The 19,554-nt window shown below is 36.3% G+C and overlaps 1 protein-coding gene across 3 annotated transcripts in view; it reads right to left on the bottom strand.

The window, feature by feature from the left end:
• The window catches only part of LOC140142766 (glycine receptor subunit alpha-2-like), a 39,067-nt gene extending 26,645 nt beyond the window's left edge, over window positions 1-12,422 (bottom strand). For all 3 annotated transcript variants that reach the window (XM_072164754.1, XM_072164756.1, XM_072164755.1), the window contains exons 1-3: window positions 12,189-12,422; window positions 2,710-2,792; window positions 569-636 (exon numbers count right to left, since the gene is read on the bottom strand). In XM_072164754.1, the coding sequence (XP_072020855.1) occupies window positions 569-636; window positions 2,710-2,792; window positions 12,189-12,256 (219 nt within the window). In that variant the 5' untranslated portion in view covers window positions 12,257-12,422. The remainder of the gene's footprint in view (window positions 1-568; window positions 637-2,709; window positions 2,793-12,188) is intronic.
• Between the last annotated feature and the right edge of the window lie 7,132 nt (window positions 12,423-19,554).

Raw genomic sequence — 19,554 nt, 5'->3', positions numbered from 1 at the left:
TTCGGATACTTTTTCGCCGCAGTATAAAACCTATAAGCCCTAATGATAACTTTAAAGGTAACCCTAACCCTAAACCTAACATTGATTCTAACTCTGACTCTAACCCTATGCCTAACAATAACCATAAATTAGCAACTATTTTAAACGTTGCGATTTGGTAGTTCACAGCATCTTGCGAATGGTAGTGAGCTTTGGCCAAAAAAAAGAATACAAATATCACAGATATACTTTATAGGTCCTGTTACAGTAGTCTGAAACAAGAGGGCTGAAACAAGAACACGTTTGTAAAACGTACATAACTCATTTAGCAACAATAAACCAATCACGTTTTCAAAGTATAGGATTTGTAGAATGAACTTTTGCAAAACACCGAAGTGTTATTTTTCAATAATATATTGCTTTAAATAATGAAAATCGATTTTTTTGGGGGGGTTGCTTCGACCAACAATACGTCGTGTACCCTTAACCTTAACCCCAAACCTAATCCTACTCAATACCTAAGCCCTATCTTTAACCATTGTCGAACTAATGACCATTTGGACAAATGGGCTGTTCCCTAAATACTTACCATTTCTAGTTCATGAAGTGGGCCCAAGCTCTCCACAAAGACACTCACAAAGATGCTAGTGGGAATACCTATTTATAAAATATCAATTAAAAAACCGAATTTTAGTAACTATTTACTACATTAAGGAACGGGACTATGGACTTTATAACGCTCTTTTGAATGACGTTTTGTCTTTACTGGCATTCAGTAACACAGGTCTGAAAATGGGGGCCAAATGGGAGTTCATTAGCATTTCGGTTAGGTACAAGTATGCATTATTAAAATAATAACGATTGGTCTTGTATAAATATAAACAAGAGGATTAATCTTTGTTTTAAATAGGCAGAGTACTGTTATTACATTGCCACATGTTTTAAATCTAATATCCTTTTTTTTCTAGAATATGGATTTTGAATAACAAATTTCTGTATTATATAAATAAATGCCCTACACTTTCTTTGCAGGAGGCTTTTATATCATTTGTCGTTGTCGAACTTTTTACATCCAAAACATAAAGGGAACTGTTTGACATTTTCGTTATAAAAACATTAAATGCTGTTAATGATCTCACATTCTTAATAGTTGAACCTTTTTGTGTGAGTGGCTTCACCCAACCACATTTTGGGTCATATCTGTCAACGAGTAAGCAAACTTTCACATTGGTTGGTTGTATTCCTTTGTGACTCTATTTTATTTTGTATGATATAATTCATTGGGACCGACGTAACTGCAATGATGCAAGGTATAGACATATACCTTCTTTACAATAATTTAATTATTTATAAACAACGTAGATTACTGGCACCATCAACAGACAATTATTGTAGAGAAGCATTCTGATAATGTGCATATGCAATGTGCAATGATCAGTGACGTAGCGTGGGTCATCACATTGTGCCCCTATGACGCTACGCCACTGGCAATGATTAAAATGTTTTCTTGAGTCAAAAGCTAGCGTATTTGGACAAAAATGCTGTCCTGTTAATGTTGCCTTTGTCAAATAATGGTCTTGACAAAGCCAATTCATGCTTTTCAAGGTATCCCGGGCAAATCATGACTTAAACATAATTTTGGATAAGAAAAATATCTAAAGTCATTTTCCGAAATGTAATAGAACGCAAAAGGTTGCAGACACATTTTATTGATAAACTAAATGTTGTGATACGCAGGATGTTCAACATTCTAGAAAGGATTACAGTAGTTTCTCATAAATGAAACAACATAACATGCAATCAACCTTAGATAGCAAATAACAAATTATACTCAGTATCGAACATACTGCTGGTATGCCATAATGAAGCGCTTTGGACTGATTTGTCTCTTTTGATGCGTCTGTAATCACTCATGCATGAGGTATTGACCAATTAGTTTCGAGGGAAATAGTACACGAAAATTGATATTATAAGTGGTTAATTGGTTTCATACGTTCAGTAACGAAAATTAAGCATAAGGCTATATCAAATAGATTGCCATTTCAAAAAAAACAAAAAAACATTGAACTGCACTATTAAACAATGCCTAGGATTTAATACCATGATGAAATGTCTATCTTACCATTTTGAAAAGGCCATATACTCTGGCCATTCCGAGGTGACCCAAGATTACATGAGCTGACATTCTAAAAGTATTGATTAAATGCACATTTTGCTTGACGCAAATTGAACTGCCCGTCAAACATTTTTAAAAAACGTGAAAATCAAAATGTTATAAACGAGTTTTGATTTTAGTCAAAACGTTTTTAAAAGTGTCAGGTTATATAAAGGCCGTGTAAATGTTTTTACAAAATGTTATTGTAAAATATTTTGGCAAATATTTTGCCAATTATTGTGTCAACATGGTTGGTCTTAAACCTGGAATTATGAAATCTTTTGGGCCTTATAACAGCTAAGTTGTTGGTCTAAAGTATCTAAATAGTATACATATTTATAATGGCAAAGACTTGATGAATCCATTTGTGAGGTGAAATTTGTGTACTTGTTCTCAAAATTACCAAAAGTGACTTGGTAATTAGGCAGTAATGAGGCCCAAATGTTTCCATAATTCTAGGATTAAGACCAACTTTAAATAACATTAATGTTATTAACACGTTTTGTACCCTTTATATGCCATTTATATAACGTTTTGTGTTTACTGGATGGTTATATAACAAGACAAGTGCTTACCATTAATGTCTGGACGTACTCTCCGATCATAATCTGCAGATATATATTCCAATATGGCAGTGATATTATCATTTGCTTTGATTCTGAAAGAAACAAAAATAAAACGGTAGCAATATCGTCATTTTCACCATCATCGTGTTTATTTAAAATGCTATGTGGGCCTGCAAAAGGCCTTACTCAAAGAAGATTTTCACGCAATCCCCAGATTGCAACATAGTTTTGTAAATTTATTTTTGTAATGTAATGTAATGTAATGTAATGTAATGTATTGTAATGTAATGTACAACACTTTCTCGATATCAATGTTATGATTAATTTAATTGTTTTATTGTTTCTCCACCTTTCTGCCTCCTTTCCTCAGTGACCTGTGCAACCATCAGTCAGTGCAAGATAATGATTCGTTGAAAATAATTTTGACATATATTAGGTTTTCTTTGAAGTTTTTGATCGGGAGTAGTTTCAAAATGATAAAATCACTAGGAAGGAGAAATACCGACCAATACTGTGAACATTTACCACGTTTACCTGTATTGGGTAGCTTGAAGCATCTTGCATCTTGATCTAAAATGATGGCTTTCTTAGATAAAGGCGTAACACTCATGATATGGTCACAAGAAATTGGCTGCAGTTAAAGCCATAATGTGTGATTTGCATAAATAAGAGATTCCTATTTAAATGTTAGCTCTTACTGATCCCATTGTCCCCTTTTAATTTCGAGCCAAACGAATGAGGAAAAATGAAGAAAAGTGCCTTTTCATTCCAGCGCCTAAAATCCGTGTATTAGCTTGTCGATCTTATTATTATTATGAATAGCTTTATACAACTAGGTCGACCAAACAAGACGTAGGACGAAAAGCGATATGCACACAATTTATACGCCAGTACGTAAGACAAATAGTGATATGCACACAGTGTATACGTCGCTGATTCAATGTTTTAATACTACACAATGCACGCGATGTGTTTAGCCACTACTCGATCGGTGAACTCTGAATAAAACCGAATAAAAACATCTTTGACGTGCGAACATGGTAAAAAATTGCCCAACTCGGGCGATTAAGTAAAATCGAACATAGCGTTTGAACCTGACCTAGCCAAGATATTACTGATTCTCCTGCGTATCACATTTACGCCATGACCTCTTTTATATATATCTGAAAAGCAAAAGCGCAATTACTAATCATGAAAGTCAATGTTGGGAAATTTGGCCCACTTGTTTTCTGGACGATTTAGTTAATTGAACATAACGTTTAAGCTCCTATGCCAAGATGTTACTGATTCCACTGAATATATCATTGTTGGCATTATCTCTTTTAAACAGCGTAATTGCAATTTTATGATTTTTATTGTGTGAGCTTGATTAAGCGACGACACGCGTGTCGTTAAGTGGATTTCTTAATGACCGTAGATGAGTACTTTCCAAGGTTGCACAACGATCTAATTCCATTAAAATAATTGCCTTTTGTGATTTGAAATTGGCACAAATTTGAGAACTTGATCTGTGATTCCAAGGATATTAAAGATTCGATGTGTTTTGTCGTTAATTTGTTTGGTTGCTTGAGAGCTTGGTCTGGGTAATATAACAAAAGATATAACCTACTATATATTTTGGTGTCAACAATATATTTGATATCAACGCTGGTGATTAGTTCGATGTAAACGAAATTTATTGAAGACGCCTCAAATTCGCGTTTGTCAATTCTGAAATTTTCTTCTTTTTTCAGATTTCAAGCTTCAATTAAGAAAAATTTTTGCCATAATAGTAAGATGCTTATACCACTTTTGACATGAATATTGTGAAAGATAGAACACGAATGTTTATTAAAGTCAGCATAACTTCTGATGCTGCCCAAAATAACTATAATCAACACAGACAATACATTAAATTACGTATCAAATATGTCTGGGAGCGGACATTTTGCGAATTGTGCGATTGTAATGTTATTAGTTTTGTGACGATATATAGTACCCTCCTAGGTAGGCGACTCAGTCGACAGTCTTATCTCACTGCTTTACCTCAGCAAAATTGAGATTTTGATACCCAAGAGAATGAAATATAAGGCATTAATATGGTATGACACCATCGTGATCATCAAACAAAACAAAATTGATCACATTACGAACCACATCAACTCGCAACATCTGGCTATCAAATTCACCATGGAGAAGAAAGAAGAAAGAAAGATCCCGGTACTTGATGTACTCATCTCGCGGGATGATCGCGGCCATTTAAGTTTTCAAGTACTGTATATAGTAAACCCACCCATACCAAACAATATTTAAGTTTCTCTTCCCACCATCCGCTCCAACACAAGTTGGGCGTAATTCGGACACTAAGTGAGAGAGCAGACACCACACAGTGTCGTCGCCCCGATATCTTCATGGCAGAAATCGCCATGGTAGATTGAATCCACCGCCACACATGGCCATTATACATATCGACCTGTTAAATATAATAGGACATCTGACTAAGGCTACTGACAAAAGCCCCGATTAGCTCGGTGACTCACCTCGCTGTGTGTCAGTCAAGCATGGTATGCCATAGGTCATATTCTTTTAGACAACCTTCACGATTGGCCTTTACACTGCGCTATATAATTCGGCACATATAAATCAGAATAATTGCGGAATTATTGTCAGTTTTTGACTCAAGACGCAAGCTACTGTCTCAAAGCGCAAGCTAACGACTATTATATATGTTCAAAATATATATTCATGTGCAAGGAACCACATCTGGTTTCTTTATACGAAATCATTTACGGGAGATATTTATCATTTTCTAACCCGGTATCCGAAGATTTTCGTCTGATATCAAAATCGTGCATAGCAATTCACGTGTATCGATCCCGTGTATTAATTTTAGTGTCTCTGCTGCACCAAATAATTATTAGCCAGACGATGTCGGTGTGCACCATTGTGTCTTCTGAGGAGGTTAAACAACAGTAATTGTCCGCAGATCACTGGCAGTGTGCGGCTATCAGGACTGGTCCTGGGACACAGTCACGAGAAATAGTGTCCGGGACGAAAACAGGCTACCTAGGGACAATAGTATTGCATCAAGAGGCAGTGTGGCTATCCCTTATGTGGCAGGGGTCACCGAGTCTTGCAAAGACTGTTCCGCTCCAACGGCATCAGCACTCACGTCATACTGCAGTTACTGTCCGTTTTCCTATACACAATACACAGTGCTCTCACCATTGACGCATGACCTCTACAAATAGTGTATGTTAGAAGTATACCTAGTTAACGTTACTGTGTGAAAAATAACCGGCCAATATTTAAAGTATTCTCTGAAATTCTAGAAAATATAGTTTTGTAACATGTCCTAAATTTTTAGCTAATTTAGGTGTTTGAAAATATTCGCACTTTTGTGTTTTAGGAAGGGTATGTAAACGACAGATAACACCAACACCAAAAAATATGAGGAAATTATTTCCACACCGTGTTAAGTCTGCAACCATTATGCTTCTCATTTTCAAGAATGCTGGTTAACAATAAGCAGACTATTGTCTCATTTCGTAAACAAAAGCCCACATAGTATTGTTACCTTGCGTTTGATTTATAATCGTTCACCCAACTGAAACTATAATACCAGCTCATTGCTCATTGCACAGGTAAAACAGAAACATGTGTAGTGTGGATTTAACCAGAGAAGATCTGATTTAATCAGTTGAGCTGTTTTCAATGAGTGTTATCTTGGTTTAATAGCTTTTAATGGGGTTTAAGTCCTGCAAAGGTCGTGGTGAATTCTACTGTAGACATGACTGCATCATGTTGCAAGGAATGCATATCCACTTATGTGGGAGAAAGTGCCAGAACAGAAAGTGCCAGAAGAGGCCATCAACATAAGGCGAACCAACAGCGACCTCAACAAAGACAGAGGAGGCCACCACCTCCCAAGATCACAACCGGTTCATCGCGTCACATGATTCTCGTCACGTGACCCCTCCAACTTCCCAGTAACATCAGTTGGCACCGAATGTCGATGGATGTCGGCCGCAGGCCACCACAGCTACAAGTCGTGAGAAATTGGTTAAACTTTCAAAATAGCTGTGAGCGTTTTCCTTCAAATAAAATGATGGTCTATCAGGGCTGTCAACTTTTTGGAATTGCTTGGCGTGAGACAGAGGCGTACCGGGATTTGCCGACTCCAATGTTCATTTTGTACCATGATTATTTGAGCCACGGCGCTCGGGAATGTAAAAAGCGGGGTAGGGGGGGGTAGGAGCAACAAATTATTAATGACGATGCGTGAGATTTTACTCATTTTCAAGCTTTTTGCGTGAGATTTACTACCTAGGCGTGAGATTATACTACCTTGGCGTGAGACCGTGAGAAAGTGACACAATGCGTGAGACTCACGGCCAATGCGTGAGAGTTGACAGCCCTGGGTCTATTCGTGCCATTAATTTACTTAAAGACCCATTCAGTGATTCCAGCGAAAGTACAAAAAAATTAAAATTGTTTATAAATTGTCTAAAAGAGAAGGATATGTCATTACAATTGTCATTAGGTATTTTTGAAATGAAAAGAATGGGCAAAAAATGAGGAAAACAGCAGTATTGACAAAGTTGAGGTCCCATTCAAATACGTGTTGCTAATTTATATACTGTCAGTATAACACAGATTCATGTAAATTGCCTTATTTTGTCTTAAATACACAGCTTTTGACTGAACCACTAGCAGGATATGTTAGCACATCTATAATAATGACAATGGTACCAACATCTGAATTTTCATGATTTTTTTTTTCGATCGTCGGGATGAGCAAATCACTGAATGGGCCTTTAAGTACATTTTTGTAAACTAACTACAACATCATCACCACCACCACCACCACCATCATCATTATTGTTATCATAACCACACCTGCCCACATACCCCCACACAAATGATTGCGCAAGATTAATGTTTCAGTTAACTTTCAAAATGTGCTTTTACTGATTACTGAAATGCATCTTCTTCTTCTTCTCTTCTTTTTTTCTTCTTTCTGCATTTCATGTTGATTTTTATATGTGTCCAAATAATATATAATAAAATCGAGCATAATAATACTTACTATAACAGCCATAATAACAAATTGGAATGTTCAAGAAATAGTTCAAATCATTGTATGTAATATGCAGCATTATGCCCATACAGGTTTTAACACGCTAATATCATATCGATAAAAACAGATGTTTGGTCTATTTGAATGGTTTTCTTCTGCATGCAAAGAAGCAATATATGATACAATCCAACGTTGTTGCTACCATACCACAGAGGTATATTATTATTAATGCCTTATATTTCTTTCTCTTGGGTAGAACGTGATGGTTACGCTAAGCTGAGTGTGCCAATGAGTCATATAGATTTTAAATAAAAACAATGTAGTCAAATGTAATGCTCCATGTATAATGAAGAAGACAAATAAACATGTGTATACATTACGTTGACCTATTATGATTGTATTGCGCATTTAATGCATATTTAGAGAATAAAAGTGTTGTTTTGAAACCCAGCTCAGCTCTCTTTGACGGTACGGTGCAATAAAATCTATTGTGAACCCATCTCGATGTCAGTGAGTGTTGCCGATGCCGTATTCAGTCCCAGAACAACGCCAAATATGGATTAAAAGACCTTTGACCTTGGATGTACAACAGCATGTTATGATCTAATGGGAAACTGTGCACATCAACAAACACCATTTCTATCAAAAAGGCAACGTCTGATATAATTTGAAACCACATAAATTACTAGAGTTGGTTCTTCTCTTGGATTTGGACCAAGCTTTAGAATATCGAATGTTGCGTTTTGAAATAAAACAAACCAGAAATTTATCACCCATTGTAAAAGATATGACACATGTACCGAATACATGTACATACATTGGCTGACCTTGTGGATTTCCTGGCCCAGCCATGCTAACCACATCAGGAGATTATACGATTAACCTAGTGCAGCTATTGTCATAGCAGGGTATTATTATGTAATACTCCTGATCCATATTTGGCGTTCTCTTGGACTGGTATTAGCAGTGAAAGCACAAAGGCGTGACAAATCAAAAATCGACCTCCCTGTTCAGACCATTAATGTCCTAGGGTTTTGAAATGGTACATTTTGCTAAAACGTAGGAACTAACCTAATTTAGCGGCAATATAGTACCTTATTGTATAGCTTTTGTTCTGGACCAATCAAGAGCCCAGTTGTAAAATTAACTAACACTCCGTGTTCATCCAGACACCAAGCATTCAACACGGGAATTATATCTTTGATAGGCCTAAAAGTATTACAGAGACAGAAAACAGCTTCGCCAGGATTTGTCAAATGAAATGAATAAAATAATTCCCTATTACAACCTATGTTACAATTTAGAGAGAATCTGGTGTATGCGGTTTAAATGGGCTTCAGTCAAAATTAAACTAGCGACGTGACACCTTATTAAGGGTTTTTAGTGATATACAGAACAACATAATTATAAGCCATTTGAACCCTCCAGATAGTGACGTCAGCGCTTTGTCGGAGTTATTTTTATGTTAAATGGTCCGCCTTTGATCGCACGTGTACAAATACGCACCAGTTATTTGAGTCAACTTGGCGTTATTTAATACTAATTTAATACTCGCACTAACGTCACTCAATTAATCTCATTTCAGTTTTTTAACACATATTGGTACAAGTAAAGAATAGTGTAATACAGAGTAGGCATTTTTTTAATTTAATCATGCATAAAGGTCACTGAATATGATTTTGTTGTAGTGTGCCCTTTTCAGCAGAACCTCGTTCAGTAACATCATAAAACCATCATTGTATAAAGATGTTTTGTTTAAAAAAAAAGACCAAAATCAAAAGTAAAATGAAAATCCATCATTTACGTCTATTTTTCGTGATCCACAGCCTCATCCCTCCACTTTTCTCCAAAAAAAAGTTTTTAATACCACTGGCTACATAATGTTTATGTACCAAATTTTTCTTGCAGATTAATTCGTTTAGCAAAAATATCGTCATATTTGAATTTCGTTCTGGTATACCAGAACGAAATTACAACAGTGGACTATGGAAAAGTGTAATACACATAATCATGCATAACTCGCAAACGCAAAATCGGAATCCACTGAGATTTTGGGAATAAGCTTTTTTCATGGATATCTACTGAGAAATGTCATAAAAAGAGGATGCTAGGATCACGAAATCCTCCTTTAAGAGATGGGTCAAGGTCGTTCCAAAGACGAAATGTGTTTTGATGGTATTGCTAGCAAAAATCGTAGTGAGTAATTGAATGTAAAAGTCTTAAGAATGTCCGGCTCCGTGTGTATTGATGTTGTCATTATTAGTACAGAGATTATTTTGTAGTGCTATTTATGAATGAAAATTGCAATAAATGTTAATATATCATGCATGGCTTTTAAGGGTACTTAATTGGTGGAAAAGTGAGTCAGAATGGGTGAGCCACAAATAATTTGTGCAGGTCTTGTTCCTGATAATTCGTAAAAAAGAGAATCATGATTGGCGGATCTGGCCAGGAAATTGCACAGTAAGGTTTGCAAAGAAGTCTCATCAGGTATAAAATGGCAGACTTTATAGATAATACTGTTGCTTTTTATTTTTTTATTTTTTTTTGTTTTCTTTCTTTTTTATTTTTTTTTGGGGGTTGACACAATTTTGGTGACGTTTATAATATGAGATTCCAGTTGGCTAGGTCTCTCGAGGAAACTAAAATGACGTCTAGAGTACGAATTAGTGCAGAACGGGACTAAAGAGCATAACCAGTCAGGCGTTTTATATCTGCCGTAAATGACTTTAAACCATTATGCTGAATTTTCCATCTAATGTCACGCTTTCTTACTTTGCCCATAATTATGAGATCACATAATTATTAGTTAGAAATGAAAAATAAATAAGCCCAGATTAATCCTCTTTTTAATCCACGAAGGATACAGTAAGAATTGCCAGTGTGACCAGATCAACAATCATCTTTGTTTTTCATATCAAAGCTAAGATTTTGGCGTGGTGTGGGAAAAATGGTACCTTATGTCAGCTGCTACATGTGCCTCTTTTTCCATATTGTTGACTGAAAATATCAAACAATCATGACAATATGAAGTGGCGGTCATTTCAAATAATCCCCAGGTCAACGAGGTTCAGGAATGTCCTCTCATGGGTAATGGGTGGCTAATACATACCTAGACAAATACAATACAATGCTTTTGTAACTCACCACTTGCACAGGGATTAGCCATACCAAACAAATACTGGAGCTGTATAACAAACAGATCTATAAGCATATGTATGTGTTTATTATCCTCTTCAACAATAGGATTAAGGAATGCTTTAGAATTTGACTGGCTCTAGTAAAATGAGATATATGTAGCGGCCGACTTAAGGTATATTTTGCTGTAACGGGTCACATAATTGGTTTATATGGTGTGAACAAAAACGTGGTATAAGTAGTATCCGTCACTGGAGGTATGTATTCTGCTATGTGGCATTTTATCAAAATTTAGACACGTGTTTTAAATGGTATGTACGCCGCAATGTAAGATAGAAAACACAGTATGAACAAATCGGACCAACCACCTTTAATATTGCTTTTCTATGGGTAATAACATACCACCATATTCATCTTGCTCAAGTTAACACAGAGACACAATAGGGATAGTGTTTGTTTCTTATTGATAGGTTGAATGTATTCTTCCATAACATTTGCGCATTTATTGTTTTAAATGCTTGAGATCCTCATAAAATAGTTTGGAAGGTCCCTACTGGTGTTTACTTATGAGATATGATTATTGTTGAAATATGCGTGTCGCAAATTTCAAAACAAATTAAATAAACAGTCATTCCCATCAATATGCATTATAATTCCTTTCTTCGATCTAACATTAAAACGTCCTCCATAAATTAACGTGGTCATATTGAAAATGTTCTAGACATGCTAGAGAAGCTTTACTTAATTGAAAAAATAACATGGAATGGTTTTAGATAGTTGTTAAGGCTAAAAATATTGTTATGTCTTAAAGCCCATGGCAGTTTAAAAACGAATGCGGAATAAGGTTTGGGTTTTTTTTTTAAAGATTTTTTGTAAACTAAATTTGTAATTAATAGTGTTCAAATGTACACAGCATAAAATTGTGGTTGATTTACACAATTAAAATACAAATATCAATTGTTTTATACTTAAACAATGCGAGTATCGAATCAAGTACTTTTCTTCCAAATTTGTCTCCGAATTTCATGATTTTGCGGCAAAAAAGAAAAAGAAAAGAAAAAGGGAAATAAGAAAACGAATTTGCCGTTTCAGCTGTACGCGCTAAGAAAAACGCGCGCGGCGGCTTTGAGACATAACAATTTTTAGCCTAAGCAATGTACAAGCAATTCACCGAATAACAAGATACATACATAGCAAATTCACGTTGCAAAGTAGGAAATGTTGGAATTCTAAATATCATAGGTCATAGGAACAAACATATTGTATTAAAATTATAAAATATTTTACCTACCTTATTGGAAAGAATAGCAGCAAAAAGGCACAAATCAGCAGTATAAAATATATGTTATTATTCCTCATAATTGAAGTTCACGTAAATGAAATGGCGATCAAAGATTGTTCTTCTTAATATACCCGACGGAATAGACAATCTTAATTCCTATCGTCGTAACTCAAGACTCTCGGAGAGACGAACGTGTTATAATGTCTTTCACATGTCTTCCAATAATAAATGACACGTAACAAGTTAGGTAATGCACATCAATGCCCAGGTAGCTTGGCAACTAATAAGTTTACCATATTGCCGAACCTTTCTAGCAAAAGGAATAAGATATCAATTAAGATAAACTTCCCATATTTAAGCCAGTGTTGTCTCAAACACCATAAGCCAACGGATTTGTGATGGTCAGTGATGAATCTAGTTTCACACTTTGAAATTATAGGTTTCATGCATATTTAATCGCTAGCACTGGGTTTTAAATTACCGGTGGCGCAATAGTTATGTGTATCTCGAGGTAAATTATAGGGGTTTAAGCGATTTTTGGCAAGAGAAAGAAGGGCGAAAGATTTTTTGGTAAGGTGCAAACGATTTGTGAAGAAATTTTCCTAAAAAGTCGTAACAAACTTTTAATGAAAACTTTCAAATGTGCGATTTCCTGCTTGCTGCATTTGATCAGCATAGTTAGCCAATTTAAGGTTTCAATATGGGTTCCTTAAGATCAGGAATGTGTGAACGGCAAGGATATTTTGCACGTCGAAGGGGGGGGGGGGGGGGGCAAATAAGATGTAAGCAATTTTGGAGACCATTTTCAGAATTCACCCAACCGGCGTACATATAACTATTATACATCCCTTATCAAAGTAATGTCACTTATATTGTGAATGTCTTACGCTGATGAGCCCTTAAGATACTATAACACATTTTAAAACAAAAAAGAGCTACAATACCGCTTTGATATTCTGAAAACATAAACATTCAAGCAATGCAAACAAGTAAAAAACACTCATAATAAGTTCAATAACGTTTTTCGTGTTATTCCCGCTGGATTGACTAAATTTCCGTTTTTTCCGCTGTTTTATTTTTTTCCCCAACCACTACAAAAAAATCTCACGTCTGACATCGCCAGACGTCAACAAAAGCGTACATCTCAAAATTCTTCATCTTGACGACAGTGCAACCTCCCTGAGCATGCTGAGAGATGAAAAGGTGGTAAAATAAATAAATAACTGAATTAATTAAAAACGCATTCCGTATTAGGTTTTAAACTTGTGAAGGGCTTTGACACGAACTATTATGATTGAAAATTAAGATGGCCAGCCTAATCACTTCGCATCATTCAGCGCATGCATGTCATTGATATTGACTCCGTGGAAAGGTCTGAAAATGAGGGAATTTCGTAAAATTCTTTTATTTAAAAAACGGAGCGGTCAATTGTCAACATTCAAAAAGTATATGATAGCTGATACGTTCCTCAACACATAAACAAATCAGTTTCCGACGATACAGTTCTTTCAGGGACACCCTGTATAATAATTATATTTTGTTCACTCTATGGCTTGTTATCTAGGCAAATTGCAACAGAAAGCAAGTAACCTCTAAATCCCTCCTAAACAACATATCCAAAAAAGAGAAGGAAACAAACAAACAAATTTTCATAAAACAAAGCAGAGCGCAAGTTTCACAATTCTGTCAAATGGACAATTGTCGAATTTTCGGCGCTGCGGAACGGGGTCAAAATATATATACAAATGCTTCCATTTTCATTTTTTTTAATGACCCAAAGTATCTTTTTAATCCAAATTAGCAATTTTCCCGATCTTCTTTTTTTTTCACTTCTGTTCTTCTGTTGATAAGTTGTTCAGAAGGTCTAATAGAGATAAAGGGTCAGTATTCACCGGACCAGTATTTGTTTTTTTGTTTCCCACCATCCACTTTAATATAAACTTAGTGTAATCAGAATTAGTCTTGACTCGAGCGAGCCTCCACGCGACTTGAGATTCGAGCTTGGTGACTCGGCTACAATATACCACCCCTACATCTATATCCCGTATAACAAATCAACTATATATCAATTTGTTTCTATGAATTTGATATTGTCAATTTCGTTCGTTCAGTTCATATTGAGGTCATTTATTGTACATTTTAATGTCGCTGCCATGCCCCGTTTATTTCAACATTGCCATATATCATTTCCAGTATTATTATTACGTCTAAGACATCACACATGTAGCATTAATATTTTATATATTCTTAATATCAGTACATGTGCCAAATAAAACGACAGCAAGAATGAATCCTATAGACGGTAAATTTCTTGTTTTTTATTTTTTATTTTAGTCTCCTATAATTACTTGAACTTATTTACATGTGCATCGTAAGACAATGCCTCATTTCAAATGTTTAATTTTAGTTTTGGTTTTGGTTTTGGTCACGTGGTTTCCTATTGTCCTGCCTAACCACTTGAATCACAAGATATCGAACTCATTGTTTCTACCTTTTGTTAAAAACTAAACATTTATGACAGTTAGGTTCGGTTTTGGCTTCAGTTTCTTATAAGTGGTGTGACGAATAAAATTACAGGGTTTGAAGTTACCTGATCTAAGTATACAAAAGAAATGTTTATATTTCGCAGTGCAATATTCACGAGCAGAGAAGTCGAACAAAGCAGTCTACATTTGAAAGCATTGATTTAGTTTGAAAGCATTGACTTGAGACTACGAAATAGCCTTGGCTTATTTCACTGTGAAAATATATAGACCATCGAAATATTTCCACAGACATTACAATAGACACTTGAAAGATTATACACTTGAGTGATATAATAGACACTTCAGTGATATGAACACTATTGTACACAACTCTATTTATGTGCATGTCGCATGACGGAAGATCAATATCATAGAAATCTGGTTTAAATTGACTTTTATTCAATTTATTTATTAGAGAAGAGAGAGAGAGAAGAGATCGTCAGGGAAAGAGGGTGTGTGTGTGTGGGGGGGGGGTAAGGGTAAGGGAGATAGAGAAACAGTGGGGAGAGAGCATTGGAAGTGGGAAGCGAAGGAGGAGGAGAGGGGAGCTCAAGAGTGGAGTGGAATAATAGAGAAGAGTCGGTATCGAGTGTGGGGAGGGGGAGGGAGGAGGTTATATATAGGTGGCGGAGGGAACATAGGTAAGAGGTATGGGTTGTGCTTTCCGGGGAATAATCTAATTCATAATCAAATCATCTACATCATCATGCATCGTTTATATTTCAGACAAATAAACAAAACACACCCCCACCCTCAATATATGCACATGATTTCTACATGTAGGCCTCGTATATAGAACTCGGGTGTAATAAGGTGTCATGAAAGTGTGCCACCTACGGAAGAGAGCAACTGTCGCCCGCGTTGATAGATATCCGATAATGAAAATGTTAGCACAATAGGCTATTACATACGTATGGTTATAGGCCATTATACTTTTGGTTATATATAGATACCCTCTTGTGTCCTCCCAGCACAATAGTGTTATGATTGCAGACCAGTTCATCTCCACTTTTTAATCCCTTGATTTTTGGTTTCTGAACAAAAGAGAAACCAAAACTAATGATTTGAAATGATGGAATGTCAAACTATGTGTCTATCACTAAAAGTAGTCTAGTAATAAGAAATACTCGTATAATCATGAAAAGGGCGCAATATGTAACATGTAGGCCTATGTTATGTTTATTTGACTTGCAAAACACCATAAGATTAGGGTCAATATGACAAATCTAATATAATTAGATAAATGGCTGATGCATGATAAAAGCTAAAATACTACAAGATTAACAAAATAATTTCCGGTACTCCGGCTATATTCAAGATCAAAGGTCAACACAGAGATCAAATTTCAAAGTTGCTCATATTTGGTTTAAAGCGTACCAAATTATTTCTCTCGTTTCAAGGATTCAGAGAAAGTATAGTATAATGTCATATACCCAGACTTGTAGTGACTCGACTCGAAATGACTCGACTCGACTCGACTCGACTCGAGTTTTGGTGACTCGATGACTCGACTCGAGGCAAGGTGACTCGACGACTCGACTCGACTCGAGGGTTGATGAATCGATGACTCGACTCGACTCGAAATTTAATGACTCGACTCGATGACTCGAGGCTTGGGACTCGAGTCACTGTGGTTGAATCGACTTTTTAAAAATGACTCGAAAATATAAATTATACCTTAATATTTCTAATAATACCTGCACGTTTTCTTCCACACATCTCAGTGTATTGTGATTCTTATATTTTACAAAGTGGGCTTACTATCTCTCAGCATCTTTATAATAACTTAAAATATAAATTATATGTATGTGTGTACAATGAACATGTATGATTGCCTGTCGATCTGGCTAAAGGATCCACCATTTTTTTTACATGCTTCAAACTTGGCATGGTGGAAAAGTCCATTGTCAATCATTGCTGATTACCAGACCTATAGTGCTCGTACCCGTACTCGAGTCCCAATTTCCATACCCGTACCCGTACTTGTACCCATGGCTTTGGACCCGTACTCGTACTCATGCCCTATTTTGTCTTCGGACTCATGGACTGGGACCCGTACCCGTACTCATGGCCTGGGACCCGGACCCATACTCATGGCATGGGACCCGTACTCGTATTCATGGTCCGGGACACGTACCCGTACCCATGGGTACCATACAGTATAATGGCTACACAAATGCAGGAAATCCCACTGTGAGTCCTCTGATCATAATCAAAACAAATAAGTTACATCATGGATGGGGTTGGGTGGGGAGTAACGCATGGATCCAGATAGCAAGCTATAGCAAGTGCCCTGAATTTTATTTTAGCCTGGTCCTGGGCCCTAAAAAAGGTAAATCCAGCCCTGGCTACACAAAATGTACATGTGCTACACACATGTCATTGTAACAGCCTGTGCACACACCCCTACATGTCTCATTCACACAATGACTGATCAATACAGGAAAAAAAACAGCAAACTGGGAAAACATTTAGAGATACTTTCTTTTTTTGTGGTGAATTTCAAGTTATCATGTTAAAATATCATTATTATAGCTTTTATTAATCATTTTGATTATTCCCCATCCAAATACACTCCTCTACATGCTGCACACATGAAGAATTACATTGCAATGTGACTGACTGGTGTGAGCATTTCCACCAGCCACATGTACTTCTTGTGCCCAGGCTTGGGCTTGTGCATCTGATAGAGAGGTTCTTACCATTTATACAGAAATTTGGGATGTATATGAATTTTAAAATATTAATAAAACATGGATATAATTATCCAGATGTGCATAATAAGACTCGAAAGCTACATCATTGCTAAATATATGTTGAAATTAGTATTGCACAGTCTGGCTGTCCATACTGTACATAGACATAGTTTTTTCACTTGCATCCCAAAATATGCCACCTTTAGGCTAGATTCACTATGACCACCAATATTTGATCTCTTTTTGTACTTGATTAATTAATTTGTTTAAATAGGACCCATACAAGTACTTGAAGTCCCAATTTCCATACCACTACTGGACCAGTACCTGTACTCGAGTCCCAATTTCCGTACCCATACTCGTACACGTACCCATGGCTCCGTACCCGTACTCGCACCCTATTTTGGAATGGACCCGTACTGAATACTCATGGCTAGGGATCCGTACCCGTACCCTTACCCATGACCTGAAATCCGTACCCATGGCCTGGGACCCGTACCCGTACAAGTACACGTGGTCCGGGACACGCACCCGTACCCATACTCATGGCGGGTCCTAATGGCAATACTACAAGTCTGACTGATTACTGATTTCCACAATGCACTGGATGGAGCACATAGATTCATAAATTAATATTATGTACTCTCACTGGGATTTTAAAATAAAAAAAGTACAAATTCATGCAAATTGGGCTATCAAGTTGACAGCTGGTATCATGAGCATATAAAACGTGAAGTGACTCGAAATGACTCGACAAAATATATCCGACTCGACTCGACTCGACTCGACAGAATGGCCTGACTCGACTCGACTCGACTGACAACTTCAAATGACTCGACTCGACTCGGACTCGAAGGCTTCATGACTCGACTCGACTCGAGACTCAAGGGCTCAATGACTCGACTCGACTCGGACTCGACTTTCAGTGACTCGCCTACAAGTCTGCATATACCCCTTCAGAGTTAATTCAGCAAAAGTCATAGGAAAATACTAGGTATCCAGAGTATTCCAGACATAACCTTTGACCTACATGAATTACCAGATTCTAATGTTACATATTTCTCACAACAAAATGATACTACTATTTCGTTTGCAGAGAGACAAGATACGATTGATCGGATCACTTTCGACATTGCTCTATTAACTCCTCATTGCTCTATAGAAACAAAAACATCTATTTGTACAAAAACATTATTCATAATTTTTTCTTCTATGCATGAAATATGTATCTTGCTTTACTGTTTATTACAAATGTACGGTTATGTAATTAATATTTAAAAGGGGGTTACATGTGTATCATGAGTAGTGAGTCAAGGACATTCAGTCACAATGTAAAGTATATAATTATGTATAAATTGATAATGTTGTTATTTGTATGCATAAGACTGCCTAGACATGCCGATAATTGATACCATATTCTGATATGGGGCTTTTTAATACACTCATCAGTAACAGACTGAGTTCAGATGCAAAAACCGATATACTAATTTTTTTCAATTTAAAATATAGGAATATATAACTGGTGATATGTAAAGAAAATAAAAAGAAAATACGTTCATAAATCTACCTTAGATTTTTTTTAAAGCTACTATTATAGGGATGTATAGTGGGCGGGAACCAGGTTTGGATTCCAGAGGGGATGTGTCTGTAAGAGACGCACCATTAGACTTCAACGGGGTGGGGAGGAAGTTTTTGAAAAAAAAACTTCCCCCCTCTACATGAGCAAAAAAAAACTTTTCCTACCAACACTAAAAAAAAAAAAAAACCTTTCCTCACCAAACTGTATAAATGCATGAAAATGTAAAAAAAAAATTGTCGCCTTTGGCGGCGAAAAAAAAACTTGCCCTGACCCCAACTTCCTCCACCCCCCCCCCCCCCTTGAAGTCTAATGGTGCATCCCTAAGTGTAAGAGACACAGCCATCAGAAAAGGACTAGCTTAGATCGCGCGTAAAGTAATTTAGCAGTTCAGAAATGTGCCTAATCAATAGTGGGTCTTTCACTCCATTGTCAAACTACTGTGTTCCATGAAGGATTATGTATTGGCCTAGACTATGCCATAGTCGATTTTTGATTTAAAAAATACGTTAATAATCATGATGAACGCATTCAGTTGAACTCGAAATTATACTGATATTTATTACATCAAAATACTA

This window comes from Amphiura filiformis, chromosome 20, assembly GCF_039555335.1.
Source record: "Amphiura filiformis chromosome 20, Afil_fr2py, whole genome shotgun sequence".
Lineage (NCBI taxonomy): Eukaryota > Metazoa > Echinodermata > Ophiuroidea > Amphilepidida > Amphiuridae > Amphiura > Amphiura filiformis.
Note: the sequence above shows the minus strand (reverse complement) of the source record. Positions and strands in the feature narration are given on the sequence as shown.